The sequence below is a fragment of the Adiantum capillus-veneris genome, chromosome 23, assembly GCF_014529385.1.
Source record: "Adiantum capillus-veneris isolate H3 chromosome 23, ASM1452938v2, whole genome shotgun sequence".
Classification (NCBI taxonomy): domain Eukaryota; kingdom Viridiplantae; phylum Streptophyta; class Polypodiopsida; order Polypodiales; family Pteridaceae; genus Adiantum; species Adiantum capillus-veneris.
The window spans coordinates 136,841,594-136,861,182 of NC_140953.1; the positions used below are offsets into that span (position 1 = coordinate 136,841,594).

Genomic DNA, 19,589 nt, shown 5'->3' on the forward strand with positions numbered 1-19,589 from the left:
TTCTCCAAGCAAGTCGAAAAGTTGAGAGCTTACACCAACACTCTTGGCTATGGAATGCAAATCCAACCAAGAGCCATGTTGCAATTCTTAAGCTTGCCATCTTCTCCATCTTCATTACTATGCTATTATGTATGCTATCAAGAAGAGTGATGATAAGTGAGGAACTAATTCTTTCTCCTATGAAATGTTTCTTCTTCCTCTTCCCTACCCTCATTCCCAGCTAGCTCTCTCCACCTTCGAAGGTGTTTGAGGTCTTGGGACTAAGGCTTGGAATAGTTAATGCTTTCCACAAAGTTTATGTTATGCTCGTGATGCATGAAGCTTTCCAACTTCATTGCATCACCTAGATCACAAGGAACACAAAATATTGTATTGTACCAAGTCTCTCTTGATGGGAGAAACTATAATACAAATGCCTATTGGAGGGGGGACCGGCTCCACATAAATCCGGACCTCAATTGTTGTCATGTTCTCTAAACTCTCTCTCTTGCAAAAGTATTGTTCATGCCAAGTTAACTAAATGCTATGTTTGTGTTGTTACCATCAATTAAGTTCACCCGCTATGCTCACAAAGTAATTCCATAAAAGTACTTTCTCTAATTTCTGCTTCTCTCAAAGTTAATAGGCCATTTCCATTACAACCCATCACTCTAGGACTATCTTATCTTGTATTTGCACACCAAATAATGCATTCTCTATTGTGCTCCTTGAGCTTCTTCTCCATTTCCAAGCTATGTGTGCAATACTACAACCCTAAATCCAACAACCACCAGCTTTGCAAATGATGTCACTACAAACAAAGCTTAGCAGATCAAGAAATTTTCTACTTGGTGGCAAGATGTATTGTTTTGAGGTTAGCATATCAAAATTTCAAATAAGGGAAAGGTGTTTCTTTGGAAAGCTATGGTGGCAGGGCTTGCATTGGAAGCGTTTGCACCGCCATTGTCTTCCCAATGGCATGGGTTTGTTTTGCACCACTATTAGAGAAGACAATAGACATTACCTCATCACTTGTCTTCTTGCCAAGAAAATATGGGCCTTTGTTTCATTCGTATGGTTTCATGTTGCTAGTGAATCTTTTTCTCCTCATGACCCGGTGTTTGGAAAACGTGTTCATGCATGTCATCCTTAGCATTTTCAGTTGCTTTTTGATATGATTCATTGATTGCATTTTTTGGCATAATTCAACCATGTGGAATGCCTTTATTGTTTATGGTGCTATTTAGGTTGAGAGGTATTTTGCTTTGGAATGTTTCTTCGTTCACCACTATTGGGGTCATTTTTTGTGGAGGATCCCCGAGCTTGGAAGGATAGCATCTTGGCGGCGACATTCATTTCTTGATCATATAGCATGATTGCTTTGCCATCTTGGTTATGATTTTCATGTTCACGTTCAATATTGGACTTTCTAGCCTTTGTACATAGTATGATGGGTCCTTTAACCATGTACGATTGTTTTAGGTAATCAATATGATTACACATTACACACACCTAGATGCACACACACACACACAATTTATTTGTGTACCTCATCCTCTTTACAGTTCAACAAGACCAACAAGTGCATTACCAAGGAGCCCAATCCCAACCCCATCCTCTTACTTCTACATCCCTTTGCTTGATCACATCCTCAATTGAAGAGTGATAGAGGCTCAAATTCAATGTAGAGGTATCACCTTGAATATCAGTTCAGAAGCATCACATGCAAGGCCATGTGTTTGCCTCCTGCTAGCCCCGTGAGAACACTCGGTGGTGCGTATCTGTGTGTTAGGGTTCCTACACATAGTTTGGCAAGGTAGATGTCACTAGTTGAGAGCCCACTGATTTTCCACCCATCACCTTGCAATGTCTTAAGTTCAAGGCTATTGGGTAACACTACAAGTTTTAGAGGGGGGTTAAGCATCTTGCCAAGAGTTTGGACAGCCCCTACCCTAAGATTGGGCCTCGAGTGGATGTCGTGCAAGCTCCTCAAGCTTCATGCTTAAGTTGGAGGCACTTCGGTCTCTAGGGGTAGAGTTCCCTTAGAGCCATACTCTGTTATGTGACACCTACATAGCAGTGCTCACATATCCCAATTTGTAGTGTAAATTTCCAGGTTGAAAATAAAAAAAACCTGGTTGCAATTTCGTCGAACCTTGATTTTCAAGGTCCAAAATTGGGCATTTTAGTTATGAATCCCAAAAAATACCCTAGATTTTGGGATAAATCTTAGTTGTCTAACCAATTTTTCCTTTGAAAATATGGCAAAGAAAAATGGTTTTTTTCGAGCAGTGATACATAGACCAAAGCAGAAAACTGGGGTGTTGTGTATGTTTAACCGGCTAAAATTGTAGAATCCGGCTCGATTCCCAGCTTGTCTTGAAGAAAATCGGCAAAATTTTAACAAGTTTTAATATAAATGTATACAAATGCTTCAAAGTTTAAACCTTATTTTCTTTGCGTAGGAAAGATGTTTTTTGGCAAGCATTGGGCATAACCTCCTCTTTAAATGACACCTCATGATATTGAAAGGATCAAGGGTGGGGATGCATTTGGCGACTCCGGGCAATATTGGGCCGTCGGTTGCGCGAGTTGTAAATTCAGGGCAGGCAAAATAGGGTCCAAGTCTTCCCTCCCCCACCCTAAAACTTGAATCCGAGATCTTTCATTTGGCAGCCCCATGCCCTTACAAGTTACCACTCAGACTTCTTGAAAGAAATGGATGATTTTGCAAATGGAGGCAAATTGTAAATTCTGGAATTTTGGTAAAATCGATCCACAGTCCGCTGCAGCGGGTTCGATTTCTGACGTTGACAGTAGCAAAAGTGGTGGGTTATGGCCAAATCTCTGCGCGACGACACCTATTTGTTTTCTTTGTTTGATGAATATTCCCTAAGCTAGAAAAGCCAATCATGGACAGTAAGAGCATGATAATGACTGGTTCTTTGTTTTCTGACCTCACTAAAAGCCTGTGCCAAGAAGAAGGATTTATATCAAGGTTGTATGATACATGATAATATTCGCCATAGTGGGTTACTTGAGAACAACAACTACTTGGCGAACACGTAGTATGTATGTCAAATGTGGTGCACTTGTCAGAGCACAAGCGTGTCTTGGAACACGCTAATTGCAAGGTATGTCCAAACATGGGCAAAGCAAAGAAGCTCTACCTTGTTTTCACTGGATGCAAAGCGAGGGTCTCTCTGCAGATGAGGTCACCTCTGCTTGCATCTTGAAATCATGTGGCATTACGCAAGAAGCTGACATCAGTGAACAAATGTGTGGTGAATTGTCAATCAAGGACTCTTGGAAAAAGTCACCGTTCTTGGCATGCTTTGGTTGACATGTATGTCGAATGTGGTTTATTCCCGAAAGCATAAAAAGTGCTTGATGAGTTTCCTATTTGGAATGTTGTCTCTTGGAGTCCATTGATAGCAGGATATACGCAACAGGGGCAGGGCCAGGAAGCTCTATTCTGTTTCCAACAGATGCAAAGTAAGGGCTGTTGAAAGGAGATGTTGTGCTTGGCAATGCTCGGTCGACATGTATGCCAAATGTGGTGTTCTTGTAAAAGCACAACAAGTGCTTGATGAGTTCCCTGAGTGGGATGAGGTCTCTTGGAATGCACTTGTTGCAAGATATATGGAACAAGGAAAGGGTGAGGAAGCTCTGGGCTGTTTTTACCAAATGCGGAGCGAGGGCTTCTATCCAGATGCAATCACCTATGCTTGCATCTTGAAGGCTCGTGGCATTACTAGAAAATGTGACATTGGTGAACATATTTATGGTTAAATTATTGGTAAGGGACTATTGGAAAAGATGTGCTTGGAAATTCTTTGGTTCACATGTATGCCAAATGCGGCTTATTAACAAAAGGAAAAATAGTGCTTGAGAATCTTCTTGTTTAAAATGTTGTTTCTTGGAACACGCTTATTACAGGGTATGTCCAGCGTGGCCAGGGCCACCAAGCCCTAAGCTGTTTGCTAGTCAAGGGCTGCTGGAAAAGGATGTTGTGCTTGGCAATGCTTTGATCGATAAGTATGCAATTGGTGTCCTTGCAAAAGCACAAGTGCTTGATGAGCTTCTTACCCGAAAGGAGATCTCTTGGAATTCACTCATTGGAGGATATGCCAATGGGAGCAAAGCCAGAAAGCGCTGGCCTGTTTTCAGCAAATGCTGAGTGAGGGTTTCTCTCCAGATGTACTCTCTAGGAGGGCGGAGGATATACCCCTGCAAGGGCTGGCCAGAGAAGCTTGCAATATTTTCAAATGGATGCAACGGGAGGGGTCAAATGTGTTTTGATAACATGAGGGAAAAGTATGGCATTACTGATAAGCTAGAGGGAAGGAAAACCCATGCTGCACGCAGCCGTCCCTGCATATGCTTATAGGCAGGCCGTGTCAGTTTCCCACTGGCCTTTGGCCTCGCATTACTCCTGTACGAGAGGGCACCACGTGCCAACTGAAAAGAACAAACCTGAACGGACTTTTAGCAACTGAATAGAAAGAGAGAAAATCCACGCGAGAGACATGTAGTGGCGGAGTTCTTGCGTCTCTTTTGGTATTTCTTTATATTGCTTCAATAGGTTACAAAATCGCAGATTTTGCTCTGCTTCTATGCGAGGTAGAACGCGAGAGAGAGAGAGAGAGAGAGAGAGAGAGAGAGAGAGAGAGAGAGAGACCCTTGTACACATATTTAAAGGCCCTTGGCTCCCAAAAGCATCCGACTTTACTCTGCTTCTCTGCGAGGTAGAAGGCCAGAGAGAGACCCTTTTCTCTCCTTGTACACATATTTAAAAGCTCTTGCCTCCCAAAAGCATCTGCTATGAAACTAGTCTTGCTTGGTGGGCCTTGCTATATAACATCTATAGAATATAACATGAAATATGCAAATTGATTTTTAGCAGCTAGCATGATTAAAGGGAACAAAAGCAAGACTAATTTGGGAAGGGCGACATTGCATGAAAGGGATATACACTAGAAAAATGCTATAATGTTTATGGGATCAATTATTAGAGATTATAGGAGTGGTTACAATTGAGATTATATCCAAGCGAGGTTGTATTACAGATGAAATTTTTTCTTGAATGGTTGCAAGCACAACACGTCGGCTTGCATTTTTGAAGGTGGATTTTGAGTGTGTTTTGCCTTTCTTCTTTTATAGTCGTTTGTGGGTTTCCTTTCTTCTTTTGTAGTTATTCCCAGTACAATGAATGAAAACAATGATACATGTAACTTCACACTCTGTGTTATGGCATCGACAATGCATGTTGCACCGTTTGCCGCACCGATTGTCAAGTCAATATTTTCAGTGATATTTTCAAGGACATTTATGTTACCCGCATTCATCTTCATTTCAAGTTTTGTAGTGTCAGTTTGATTATACAAGTTTGATTATACAATTTATTCAAGGCAAGGTTGTTTTAGTGTTGGACGTATGTGATGTGACATGCACATGCGATTCATCTATTATACATGCACCCAAGGTACAATTGATCTTATCTACAACTGGTTTTCTTTCACGAAAAATGGTGACGAATTGAAGCAATTCAGGCTCCGTTGCATGTCTTATAGAGCATGACATCTTGTACAAAGCTGCATGTAGCCAATGGACCGAGCTTGTGATATGTCATGTGCTACAAAGCTCGCGTGCGTGACTACAAACTGGGGATAGTTGGGCAAGATCACCGAGCAAGAGAACACATTTGTTGTTGAAGGGATCTGCCAATTTACTGGTTGTTACATTAACATTTTGTCTTACTATAAGATCAAAAGTCGTTTGGATTAACATGGATAGCTCATCTCTATAATTATAATGTCTGCCTCTTCTATGTCCAAATATCACTCATCGGTCTCATGATGAATAGAGAGAGGATATTGTTGATTCGTGGTTGGTATCTTGAATTGATAATGGATTGTAAATAGAATGCTGCTAAGCCTTGTTGTTGCCGCTCCGATGACAAAGCGGCCAACAATAATACAAAGAGAGGGCAATAGGAGTGTCTATTTCATTTATCGCCCTTGTTTATAGCTATATATGTGAGGTATGCCATCGTGTAGCAGAGACATACTTCTAGATTATGAGCGACGATGTCACATTGCATGCTCCAATCTTTATACAATGCAGTGAATTCAAACCATGACCTAACATATGGATGGTAAGCTAGTTTCAAGTTGACTGCAGTTTACTCTTTAGCTTATTGACGCTTGAACTGTAATCTTCTAGGTCTTGAGAACTTCATACTGACACCTAAGTACGGGAGAAACGAGGACATATATAGTATGGCATCAATTATTAAGACACCTAGTATGGTATAATTTATTTAGAGCTAAAGTAAAGATGCACAAGGTGGATTCACTACTGTGATACACCACATGCATTCACTACTTGTGTATTCACTACTGTAATACATCACATACATTTGGCAAGCAACCGTATGCAAAAAGTTACGTGTGTAACTCACGTGCAGATGTTGATCGACATTGAGTGTATAGTTCTGAAAATGAGATCCAAATAAACCAAAGCAAAGGAAGTAATTCTAAAACAAGAAAATAGATAAAGCATGAATGAATTGCAACAATAAATGAGGTGCTTTACTGACCTGCAATCTTGTACTCCTGGTTTTTGATTGTCCAATCTACACGCCGCCCGATATGTGAGTCAAGCTACAAAAAAGCAATGTGAATAGTTAAACATATCGTCTTGCAATGAAACGTCACACTAAAAGTGCAAAGTATGTTGTGCACGTCATACAGAGGTGCCATACAAAAGTATGGTAGAGAGCTAGCACTGTGGTCTCTCCAAAAAATTATAAGAAACGGAAGTCGTGCCCTGCCCCGTAGCGTTTATGTGTTGCGCCAAGCAAACGCATGCGCATGAAAAATTGGATACAGATAACGGACCTTGCAATGTTGTCGAGCTGGAGTCGCGCTTGTGCAATTGGAACGTGCAGTGTTGTGAATATATGTCCTCCCTGCCATACACAAAACATGCAAATGCAACTTTATGCTCCATGTCCTATGATCAATATTACCTTCTCTCTCTCTCTCTCTCTCTCTCTCTCTCTCTCTCTCTCTCTCTCTCTCTCTCAGAGTTGTAAGCTGCTTCGATCAGCAATTATGTCTTCTTGCCTCCTTACTGGCTAACCTGCGTTATGTATCGATACCAAATTGATGTCTGCATTTGCAACCATCCGAACTTGATCCGATAGCTACTGGGTACATGGATCTTTGCTTTATAGATCTTCCACCAAATCATGGTTATTGGCAAGAAGAGAGCTCTAAAGCAACAACTGCTATGCGTTCAAATCTACACCACAAGCATTCCCTGTTGTGTATGCATCTGCTGAAGAGCAACGCTGCAGTATACTATTGTTGCTAATCTCAACTGCGGTCACATTGGCTGCCGGCTGCACGCGGTTTAGAAAGAGAATCTCTTTACAGGCCACAATATTGGCCACATTGTCTGCAAAATTTCTGCTATCCCACCCGGCCGGTTATTGAATGGCCAACAATGAACTACTGCTGGAGGCTAATAGGTCATGACAAATTGGTATGCCCGTCTCCCGATATGCCTTTACTCCGCAGTCCTTGTTCTTCGGCTTCTCCAGCATCAAAGCTTTTCATGTTGGAAAAATAATTAGCTTCCACTTCTGCTCTTTGACTATTCTTTTGATCCTAGTCCACAGCGTAGGCATCTGCATGATTGACTACTTGACTTCCGCTCCAATGCTACTGCATCTCCTTGGAGCTACACATTAACCAACTCCCACAGACACCTGATCGATCCTGCTAAACTTTTCTACCCTCATGTCCACTTCGACGTCTATTCTTTTCATTTCTTCGGCCTCTTCCAGTTGCATCGCCAACACCCTGATAGCATCAGCAAAAAAATGTGTTGAACGGGCAAGTGTTGGTATGTTGCATCTTCTTCAGGATAGTCCTGCCACTGAACAAGGTGTTCTCTGAGAACTCTATGGCAAAGAATCTTCTCTCAAGAACTCTAAAATTCTAGAAGGTTGGAGTTCCAAGATGTTTTGAGTAGGCATGACAATTTGTTCATCATTGAGGAGTTGATCATCACTGGGAATATAGGGTTTTAATAAGCTTACATGAAATACATCGTGGACTTTGATGTGAGCTGGCAACTTCAACTTGTAAGCTTGGGTTCCTATACACTTGATCACTTCGTAAGGGCCACAATAACGTGAACTAAACTTCTTGTACTTTCCAAGTGATAAGGTACTTCTCTTTGGATGAATCCGAAGAAAAACCTTGTCACCTTCTTTAAATCTTCTTTCGGATCTCTTACTATCTGCATACTGCTTTTGACGCTCTTGAACTGCCTGAATATCCTTTCGGATGGCTTTTGTTTGATTTCCCATTCCTTCCAACATCTTCTTAGACGCTTCAACTCTAATGGTAGGGTCAGAAAAGTTGAGTGGAGAGACACATTCTTGACCATATAAGGCACAATATGGGGTCATACCAATGCTTGATGATGAGAAGCATTGTAAGCATACTCCACTAAAGGTAAAAATTGAATCCATCACTTAGGTTCTCTACTGCAATAAGCTCTAAGAATATCTTCGATGACTTGGTTGACTCGTTCTGTTTGACCATCTGATTGAGGATGGTATGCGGTACTAAAATTTAATTCTATTCCAATTGCCTTGAAGAGTGAGGTCCAAAAGTTTGAAGTGAACTTCACATCTTGTTCGCTTACAATCCGCTTGGGCAATCCATGCAATCTGAAAATCTGTTTAACAAACAGTCGTACAATATCAGAGGCGTTAAAGGTTGTTTTGACCAGTATGAGATGCGCAACCTTCGTGAGTAAGTCAACAACTACCATAAGTGAATTATATCCTCCTTGTACTGTAGGTAATCCAATGACAAAGTCCATACTTATACACTCCCACTTCATTTGGGGAATGTCCAATGGTTGAAGTTTACCGAGAAGTTTAACTCTCAGCTTTAATCCTTTGGCATGTCAAGCATTGACGAACATAGCGTAGAACATCTGCCTTTTGCCCAGTCCAATAGAAACTTTTTCGTACGGCATTGAGAGTCTTCGCATATCCTTGGTGTTCTAAAGTAGGGCTATCATGGGCCTCAAATAAGATAGCCTTCTTTAAGTTAGGGTCCTTTGGTACACATAACCTATCTCTTAGTAGAGACAAGGTCCATCATGTGAGAAGTGTATCATTGAAGGTATACTCTTTGAATCCCCAGATCGAACAAGGTTAAGCTGCCTTTGATACTCTGGATCGGATGATGCAACTTCCTTAATCTTTTCAATGATTGGGTTTTTGGGTATAGATATGAGGCTCAAAAAGGGTTTTCAACTGAGTGAATCTGCAACCGTGTTTTCTTTTCCGAGACGATAGATAATGTCAAAGTCAAATTCTTGCAAAAATTTGATCCATCTTGTTTGTCGCGTATTCAATGTTGCTTGGGTAAAAATCCACTTTAAGCTGTTATGGTCGGTTATAAGTCAAAACTTCCTTCCCAATAAGTAGTGTCTCCACAGCTTGAGAGCGTGAATGACTGCCAATAGTTCGAGGTCATGAGTGGGATAGTTCTTTTCATGAACCTTAAGCTTACGTGATGTGAAAGCTATTGGTCTGCCTTCTTGAACTAATACTCCTCCAACTGCTATTCCACTAGCATCAGTAATGACTAAAAAGGCCTGGTTGAAATTTGGTAGCTTTAGGCACGGTGTTGTAGTCACATACTACTTAAATTGGTCAAATCTTTCTTGGTGTAGTGGTCCCCAGCTTATCTTCACTCGTTTCTTCAAAAGATCGGTCAATGGTGAAGCAATTACTACATAATCCTTATAAAGATTCTATACCATCCTGTGATTCCTGAGAATCATCGAAGCTCACTTGCATTTGATGTTTGAGTCCATTCAACAATGTCTTGAACTTTAGCAGGGCTCACTGAGATTCTTTCATGCGAAACAATAAATCCCAAATGGGAGTGAAAAATGAACACTTGCTCATCTTTGCATATAGCTTGTGTTCTCAAAGAATATCCAACACCTTTCTCAGGTGGTCTTCATGTTCTTCTTCATCCTTTGAGTAGATTAGTATATCATCAAAGAAGACAAGAACAAAGTCATCTAGGAACGGCCTGCAAATATCCTGCATCAATCTATTGAATGTAGCCGGAGCATTAGTCAGACCAAATGACATTACTATAAACTCAAAATGTCCATATCGAGCATTGAAAGCTGTCTTTGGAATATCTGATTCCTTTATTCTAATTTGATAATAAGCAGATCTTAAATCTATCTTTGAGAAGACCTTGGAACCATGTAGCATGTCCAACAATTCATCGATTCGTGGGATAGGATAGTTGTTCTTAATCGTTACTTGGTTAAGTCCTGTGTAATTGATGCAGAGTCGTAAAGTCCCATCTTTCTTCTTCTGAAAGAGTACTGGTGCTCCCCAACTTGATTTACTTGGTCTAATAAATCCTTGTTTTATAAGTTGACGAAGCTGTTCTTTCAATTCAATGGCCTCTGGTAGCGCCGTTTTACAAGGTCTCTTTGACACTGGCTCGCTTCCTGGAAGTATCTCTATCGCATGATCAATCTCTCAATTTGGAGGAAGAGAGGTGAGATCTTCAAGAAAGACATCTGAATATTCATGAAGCCAAGAGGATTTTGTAACGCTTGATTTTGGATCCATCTTGTTCAGCTTGACCACAAATATTTGTTGTACGTCCTTCATACCTTTGAGTAGACGGTTGGATTTAGCTAATTGAATCTTTGGAACCCCATTCTTTCCCTGTACTTCGACTTGCTTTGCTTGACTATCTCTAAAGCTCATACTACCTAGGCCACAGTGGATGCTAGAGTGATTCCTAGATAACCAATCCATCCCAAGAATCCCATCATACATCCCAACTGGTAAGGTCTCTCTCTCTCTCTCTTCAATTGGAGTGAAAAGGCAGTGCCAACGTTTGTCTCCACACGCCTTGTTTCTTGTGTTTAATGAATATTCCCTCTAAGAAGCTCAAATTACAACAGAAGCTAAATATGCCACTCATGTAGGGGAAGAGCATGATAATAACTCGAAAGCAATGGTTCTTTGTTTTATGACCTCACTAACAGCATGTGCCAAGTAGAAGGATTTGTATCAAGGTTGTAGGATACATGATAACATTCACGATAATGGGCTACTTGAGAAGAACATATACTTGGTGAATACGTTAGTAAGTATATATGTCAAATGTGGTGCACTTGTCAGAGCACAAGATGTCATTGATGAGATTCTTGCCCAAAATGTCGTCTCTTGAACATGCTTATTGCAAGGTATGCCCAATATAGGCAAGGCAAAGAAGCTCTAGGTTGTTTTCACCAAATGCAAAGTGAGGGACTTTCTGCATATGAGGTCACCTATGCTTGTATCTTGAAGGCATGTAGCTTACGCAAGAAGCTGACATTGGTGAACAAATACATGGTGAGATTGTCATTCAAGGGCTCTTAGAAAAAGATGTAGTGCTTGGAGGTGCTTTGGTCGACATGTATGTTAAATGTGGTTTAGTCACGAAAGCACAGAAAGTGCTTGATGAGATTCCTGTTCGGAGTGTTGTTTCTTAGAGTGCATGGACGGCAGGATATACGCAACACGGATAGGGCTAGAAGCTCTATTCTATTTCCAACGGATGCAAAGTGAGGGCTAATCACATATACTTGCAACTTGAAGGCATGTGGCATTACGCAAGACATTAACATCGGTGAAAGAGTTCATGAGGAGATAGCTAGTCATGGGATATTGAAAGGAGATGGTGTGCTTGGCAATGCTTTGGTCGACATATATGTCAAATGTAGTGCTATTGTAAAAGCACAACAAGTGCTTGATGAGCTCCCTGAATAGGATGAGGTCTCTTGGAATGCATTCATATACCCAACAAGGGAAGGCTGAGGAAGCTCTGGGTTGTTTTCACCAAATGTAGAGCGAGGGCTTCTATCTAGATGCAATCACCTAGGCTTGTGGCATAGTGAGGGCTAATCACATATACTTGCAACTTGAAGGCATGTGGCATTACGCAAGACATTAACATTGGTAAAAGAGTTCATGAGGAGATAGCTAGTCATGGGATATTGAAAGGAGATGGTGTGCTTGGCAATGCTTTGGTCGACATATATATCAAATGTAGTGTTATTGTAGAAGCACAACAAGTGCTTGATGAGCTCCCTAAATAGGATGAGGTCTCTTGGAATGCACTCATATACCCAACAAGGGAAGGCTGAGGAAGCTCTGGGTTGTTTTCACCAAATGTAGAGCGAGGGCTTCTGTCTAGATGCAATCACATAGGCTTGTATCTCGAAGGCTTGTGGCATATTTACTAAAAATTGTGACATTGTTGAACATGATTATGGTGAAATTAGTAGTCAGGGACAATTGGAAAAAGATGTTGTGCTTGGTAATTCTTTGGTTGACATGTATCCCGAATACGGCTTATTAACGAAGGCACAAATAGTGCTTGAGAATCTTCCCGTCTGTAATGTCGTCTCTTGGAACACGCTTATTGCAGGGTATGTCCAACACGACCAGTGCCAACAAGCCCTAAGGTGTTTTGAAAGGATGCAAAGTGAGGACATGCAATCACCTATGCTTTCATCTTGAAGGAAAGTGGTGTCACACAAGACGTTGACATAGGAAAAAAGATTCATGAGGAGATTGCTAGTTAAGGGAGCTACGAAAAAACGATGTTGTGCTTGGCAATGCTTTGGTCGACATGTATGCCAAATTTGGTGTCCTTGCAAAAGCACAACAAATGTTGATGAGTTGCTTGTCTGAAATGAGGTCTCTTGAAATTCACTTATTGCAGGATATGCCCAATGGGGGCAAGGCCAAGAAGCACTCGCATGTTTTCAGCGAATGCTGAATGAGAGTTTCTCTCCATATGTGGTCTCTTGGAATGCACTTATTGGAGGACATGCGTAGCAAGGGCTGGCCAAGGAAGCATCTCCCTAAACACACTAATGTTTGTTAATGTACTCAATGCATGTAGTCTCTCAGGTCTACAGGATGAGGGGCAAATCTATTTTGATAACATGAGAGAAAAGTATGGCACTACACCAGACAAAGAACACTACACTTGCATGGTTGACCTTTTTGAACGTGCGAGGCTTTTTGACAAAGCTATGCAAGTAATTTAAACAATGTCATCATCTGATTATCCTCCACTTTGGTTTGTTCTTCTAGGTGCTTATCACAAATGGGAAAATGTGAAGCTTGAAACACTGGCATTTAAGCATGTAGTACAACTAGATGGATGTGATGCTGCAGCATACATTTTTATGACGAATATTTGTGCAGTTGTTGGCATGCTGGAGAAGGCACTAAGTATTGAACGCAAGAGGGAAAATGTTGCTTGAAAGTAGCTTGGACATACCTGCTAGGTTGATGTGAGGGCAATGTTTCTTGAAGTTATTGTCCAGATTACCAAGTATCTGCAGGGTAGAAAAATTTATGCGGAAGTACAGGATCCCGGAATTTTGCTATTATCATTAATATATCTAACACATTAGGCCTCCCCAATCTCGAAAAAATAAAAAGCCTTTCAAAATAGCTTAAGTGCATAAGTGAAGGGGAGCTTAGGAAATGAAAAACTCATAAAAGTGGAAAGTCAAAAGACTCTGTGTGTCCATAGAAAGAAGAGATGATGAAGCGCACACTCATACATTTGTGCTTTTGTTTTGCTTATTTTTTCTTTAGCTTTTTCTTCCCTTTAGAGTGTGCTTGCACTATTAGGTCTCCCCAATCTCAGAAAATTAAAAATTCTTTCCAAACATATTAAGTGCATAAGTGAAGGGTGAGTTTGCGAAATGAAAAAAAAAGATGAAGGTGAAAAGTCAAAAAATATATGAAGGTAGAAAGTCAAAAGACCTTTTGTGTCCATATGAAGAGGTGTTTCTCTTCTCTTTTATTTTCTCTTTAACGTTTTCTTCTGTTTAAAGTGTCCTTGCTCTCTCTCTCTCTCTCTCTCTCTCTCTCTCTCTCACACACACACACACACACACTCACACACACAATGTTGTGTTCGTCCTTCCTAACTAATACTATTGCAAATCTACCTGCTTCGTCATTGCGCGTTGCTACGTGCTATAGACTATCGCATCGTTTTTGTTGTTACTAAGGGAATCTTCGAATTAGGAATTCCTTTTAATGCTTTTGAAGCCATTAGGAGAGCTATATATAATTTTATTAACTATATATAGGTGGTAAATATTTTTTTTTTTAAGCCATTAATTAGATACACCTTTTTGGCCACCTTAGTTTGCTATCGTTCTTGATATATCTAACTCGATCACACAAGCCAAGTCTTATTTTTTTCAGGAGACGACGAAGAACAAGTGGCCAACCTCAGTCTCAGCCAGCACAATAACGTCGCCGGCTCGACGATGCACAACACACCCCAAGGCTGCGCACTGTGCAAGGCAGACAAAGAGAGCCTGCAGATGGCAAAGAGAGAGAGAGAGAGAGAGAGAGAGAGAGAGAGAGAGTGAGAACCAGTGTGCAGCTCCCAAATGGGCACAAAACTTACTTTTTCCGAAAAGATTCTGCTTTGCCAGGATCCTGAGATGATGGCCATGGCTTGTGCAAGCATCAATACATAACAAAGGAATGATGTAACCATCATGAAAAACATGCTGGCATACTGGGATTGGATGCAGGTAGACATAGAGGAGTTGAAGCTGAAAGAGGTCTCCAGTGATGTGTATGAAAGTGCAGGTGTGGTTGGTATCAAGTATGAGGCCCAAGGTGGTCAGAATGTAACGACAATGTGGAACCTGAAGTGGCAGTTGGTGAGCTGCCAGAGAGCTGCGAGGCACAAACGACAGAAAGGAGAAATGGTATGTACAGAGGTAGAAGAGGATTTAGTGGGGTACGAGGCACCTAGCGTGTGATGCTGAGCAAGGAGCAGCAATTGGATCTCTAAGGTGGAGAGTCAGCTGATGGTTTGACTAGTGTTACGATGCAACCTACGGGAGGAACTGGACTCAATTTGGCTGAGGAACGCAGGCCAATGAGCAGACAGATGTTGAGATATGTTGCCATCTATATGCATCATCACCGACATGGTGAAAAGAGAAGAGCCAGTTGGTGTAGTTAGCAAGGTGATTGCATTGATTGTGTGTGTGTGTGTGTGTGTGTGTGTGTGTGTGTGTGTGTGTGTAAGAAGCTGATGCGAGTATGGATGCCCCCCGGAGCGGTCAACATGGGCTCGTTTGACAAAGGAAATGGTGATGAACAGTTGGCAGCTCAAGGGCTAATGAGGAGTGAGATGCGTTGGTAGATTAAAAGTGGGCCTAGGAAGGGGAGCAAGTGATGTACAGATGTGAGGATAGGAGGCTGATGTTGGTCAAAAGCATGTATGCTGGGAGTGATCAAATGAGATGGCTAGATGCAGGCCAAAGGAGAAGTGTTAGTATGGTCGGTTTCTCCCCCATAGACCCTTTAAAGATGCATGTAAGGGGGCCCTCCAAAAATTTGAAAATTGCCCCATACTCTCTCTTTTTGTTGAAGGGCCCTCTGAAGGGCCCTCATCCTACAATTTTGTGGTGGCTACCAACTTTTGGCACAGCATCGAAACATCTTCTCAACCTACAATTCTAGGCATCCAAGTTGCCTACCTTTATTAAAATAAAAAGTTTAGATCTTCACCTTTCTTGAATAACCAGATGATGGATGGAGTAAGGGGAACTGACTAAGCATCTGGAGGGCCCTCCCATGGAGAAAAGTTCCTTCAATGAAAAGCCCCTTCCTTTGAAGGGGCTTTCGGGGAGGGCTCTAACCTAGATCGAGGGTAATGACGCACATTAAAAAAACACGAATAAGACTTAGGGGCGGGCAGACCACACACTCAAAAGGCCAATTTCTCTGCAAATTTGAACGTTTGAGCACATGCAACCTTAACATGTTGAGCCCAATGTGGAGCCCTTTGCTTTGTTGTGAAACAGCAACACTAAATGTGGACATGCATGCCAAGTATGGTATTGTTCCCCAGGCACAATGTGTCCAACAAAGAACTTAACCATTGAGCTGTTGAGGTCATATGTGGCTTAAACAGCTAGTATGTCTGCCACCCACAAAGGAGGTAATCCTGGTATAAAATCGACAACTTTATTCAACGAACCTGCTCATGATCACCACCAGCAACATCATATAAGATCAAGAATGAAAAAGACGCTGATTCCTAAAACTCTAGCAAGGATGCATACAAATCGACGATTAAAAAAGCTTCCTGAGCACGATGTGTCTCTCAGACTGGGCCGGAAAGATCTGGCTGTTTTCAGTTTAAGGAGAGTGAGGGAACCCCTCCAATACATATGCTTTGCGTCTGTGGGCAACCAGCTGAGGTAACAAGCGAGCAGAATAAGCAGCTGAATGGCGAGGAGAGTGGTCAGTTTGGCTTGGATGAGGAGGTCAGGCAATCGACCAACGAGGCGAGGACAGATAAATTTGTTCAGAAGGACAGCAAGACGCGCAAGAAGGCAACGACCAGAGATGAACCGGATGTGGCATTCTGTGAAATTCAGGGAACAACAGATAAAGGGATTGTGACAATGGCTGGGATGAAACCCCTTTCGCAAACAGATGACCCAAGAGGTTCAATGTTCTCCAAGCTTCATCTTGCAAGCCCCAAATGCAACAACAGAAAAAGGGATTGTGACAATGGCTGGGATGAAACCCTTTCGCAAACAGATCACCCAAGAGGACCCTACTAAGAGGTTCAATGTTCTCCGAGCTTCATCTTGCAAGCCCCAAATGCAAGGCAACACGTTTTCCCTACTTGCTTCATCCGAGGATGCACAGGGAAAAGTGAGGAGCATCTCTACCCTCTCCACCTTGGAAGATGCTGCATTGCAACATGCAGACTCACACATGCGCGCACGCGCACACACACATGTACATTCAAGATTTAAAGAGAGGTTGTAAAGTTCTCCTTCTCACATGGCCTACCCCAGTGGAAGCTTTCCAACTCAGCCTCAATGGACCGCAGATTATGCATCTTTAAGCAATGCTCATGGCAATCTTGCAGGTTGAACAGATTTGAACACGTGCTATTTCATCTAGATAGGCCATCTACAACCTTCAACATCACACCTGAAAATAATGGTTACTCTCCCTAGCAATGCGATTATAAAATCTTGATGTTATAATCATACAAACAATAAACGAGGCTCAATTTTAAACCTGTCTACACATTTCATTGACCTTTCAATTTTCATTCACAATGGAAAAGGCAATTGCATTCACCAAGAGACATACTCCAAAATCCTAGGGCCTTTGCTTTTCTACTTGGGGTCCAACATTGATGCAAGGAAAACTATGATAAGCCACCCTTAAAAAAGTTTAAAAATAAATTAGGGTAGCCGTAACCCTTTCATAGACTAAAGACAAGGTGGTCAGGCGAGGCTAGACTATGGTGCAAGCTCCACCTTAAAAGTACATGCAACATACAGACCTAGGTCTAAAGGATCATGAAGTCAAAACTGACATAGGGACCTAAAGAAAGTCCCAAACATAAAGAAAGCATATTCAAAGGCATACATGACAGTTTTCCCCCACAAAGAAGCACCACAATCTAGCAAGGTAGAACACATTCTCAAAAACGGAAAATTTGAGACAATTTTACAAATCTCTGAAACAACTTCATGATCATGTTCTACTCACAAGAAGTGCATTTCAACCAAAAGTTAAGGCATGCATTCTAGTAATTTCTCCATCAAGAAGACATCAAAAGAAGAAAGAAAATCTAGCAATCACAACGATATGAACAAGTCATCCTGTTTTGGATGCCTTTGCCTCTCCAGTTCCCAAAAGTTGAAGAGCACTTCCCACTTTAAGAATGTGATTTGTGTCCTTGACCATTTTTGAAAGAGCAGACCAAAGTGGAGGATAACTAGATAATGGGATCATCTCAATTAATGTCCTATCTTCATCAAAAGGCACTTCACGTGATCAATCATGCAAGTGTAATGTTCTTTGTCCAGTGTAATGCCATATTTTTCCCTCGTGTTTTCGAAATGCTTTTGGCCCTAATACACGTGGAGGAGCTACACATATTGAGCACACTACCAAAAGTGATTACCTTTGCAGAGATGCCTTCTTCTTGCATCCATTAAAAACAATCCACAGCTTCCTTGCCAATAAAATCCTATTCCATTGAGAAAGACTGTTTGTAGAAGAACCCTTCACTCCGTCCCTGGGAGCTTCCGGGCCCTGCCCCTGCCGGACATATCCTGAAACCAGTGCACTCCAGCAGACTGCATCCCAGAACTCAACAAGCTTTTGTGCTTTCATTAGTACGCCCCATTTAACATACATGTCAACCCAAACGCCCTTCTTTACCGAGGTCCCTGACTGAGAATCTCATCATGAATTGGCAAGCCCCATGTCAATTTCCTGAATCTTGCCCAATGCCACATGGCTTCAAGATGCATGCATAGGTGGTTGCATCTGGAGAGAAACCCTCGCCATCAAACACTACTTGTGCTTTTGCAAGGACACCAGGCAGGAAGCTCGTCAAGCACTTTGTTGAGCTTTTGCAAGGACGCCATAAAAGCATTGTCCAGGGCAGATTGCGATGAAATCACCTATCCATGCACCTTGAAGGCATGTGGAGGTACAACTTCCCCACCAACAGACGACATCCCAGCAGCAAGCTCTTGACTTCTAGTCGCTACCGATGATAACAGTCCTGGACGCTCAATTAGGGCATCTATGTTAGAAAATAAGCGTGTGAATCTTCACCGTTGAGGGTGAACCCAGTTGTGAGTGAACTCTCGAAATTGTGTCTCACTTGAACACAAAGCAAACTCACTCCTTGCCAGCAATTTGCTTTCACTAGCAAATTGGTAAAGCAGTTGTCATGGAAATGGCAGGTTGTGAATTCAGACTGTTTTTACTTGGTAAGCCTAATGAGGTTTTGCTAAACAAAGTCCATACAATGAGCCATGTAACATTTAATGGCCTAAAAACTTGTGTGTAGCGGAAATTAGCATGAACATAGTGGGCATTCCATTAGAATAGATTCCTAATGAGAATTACAAGAGTGCTTGGGTGGAGAGAGCAACAAAAAGCATAACACCTAGTTAGATAGCATGAACAATACTTTCAAAAGAGAGAGAAATTAAACTATTGACAACAGTTGAGGACCGGATTTGCATGGAGCCGGTCCCCCCTCCAAAAGGCTTTGTATTATGGTTTCTCCCATCAAGAGAGACATTGTACAATACAATCCTTTGTGTTCCTTCAAGACTAGCTACTGAAATGAAGATGAAAGCTTCATGCACTAAGCAAAACACTTAGCAAACACAACATCAATTATCTCCGGTCTCAGACCCAAGACCTCACACACCTTCAAAGATGGTGAGAGCTAGCAGGGTATGAGAGTAGATTGAGAGGAAGAAGGAGTATTCTTACGAGAAAGATGTACATCTCCTCACATAATCACTCATATTAGCATAGCTTAGCTTAGTAATTAGCATGGTAGAGGAGATGAGCATGCATTGAAGCTTGGCTCTTGGTTGGATTTGCATCACAAAGCCAAGAGTTGTTGGTGTAGGCCTCCCTTCTCACAAGC

The 19,589-nt window shown here is 41.7% G+C and overlaps 2 protein-coding genes across 2 annotated transcripts; both read left to right on the forward strand.

Moving 5' to 3' along the window:
* The first annotated feature begins 3,522 nt into the window (after positions 1 to 3,522).
* On the forward strand, positions 3,523 to 4,159 carry LOC147428665 (pentatricopeptide repeat-containing protein At5g55740, chloroplastic-like). Its single transcript, XM_086496881.1, has 2 exons — positions 3,523 to 3,751; positions 3,930 to 4,159. The coding sequence occupies exons 1-2, from the start codon at positions 3,523 to 3,525 to the stop codon at positions 4,157 to 4,159; spliced, it is 459 nt and encodes a 152-aa protein (XP_086353007.1).
* A 7,112-nt stretch (positions 4,160 to 11,271) lies between these two features.
* LOC147428666 (pentatricopeptide repeat-containing protein At2g13600-like) lies at positions 11,272 to 16,728 on the forward strand. Its single transcript, XM_086496882.1, has 9 exons — positions 11,272 to 11,301; positions 11,413 to 11,577; positions 11,696 to 11,842; positions 12,025 to 12,171; positions 12,308 to 12,584; positions 12,825 to 12,936; positions 13,008 to 13,146; positions 14,674 to 14,853; positions 16,297 to 16,728. Exons 1-9 carry the CDS (start codon positions 11,272 to 11,274, stop codon positions 16,726 to 16,728), a joined length of 1,629 nt encoding a protein of 542 aa, XP_086353008.1.
* The last annotated feature ends 2,861 nt before the right edge of the window (positions 16,729 to 19,589 follow it).

Bases quoted from the DNA above. Each gene is read 5' to 3' on its own strand.
- LOC147428665 (XM_086496881.1), top strand. From the start codon at position 3,523: ATGTATGCCAAATGTGGTGTTCTTGTAAAAGCACAACAAGTGCTTGAT. The intron at 3,752-3,929 runs GTGAACATATTT...GGGTATGTCCAG, and splicing joins TACTAGAAAATGTGACATTG to CGTGGCCAGGGCCACCAAGC.
- LOC147428666 (XM_086496882.1), top strand. From the start codon at position 11,272: ATGTCGTCTCTTGAACATGCTTATTGCAAG. The intron at 11,302-11,412 runs GTATGCCCAATA...GAAGGCATGTAG, and splicing joins TTGAACATGCTTATTGCAAG to CTTACGCAAGAAGCTGACAT. The intron at 11,843-12,024 runs GTGCTTGATGAG...TGCAACTTGAAG, and splicing joins CTATTGTAAAAGCACAACAA to GCATGTGGCATTACGCAAGA.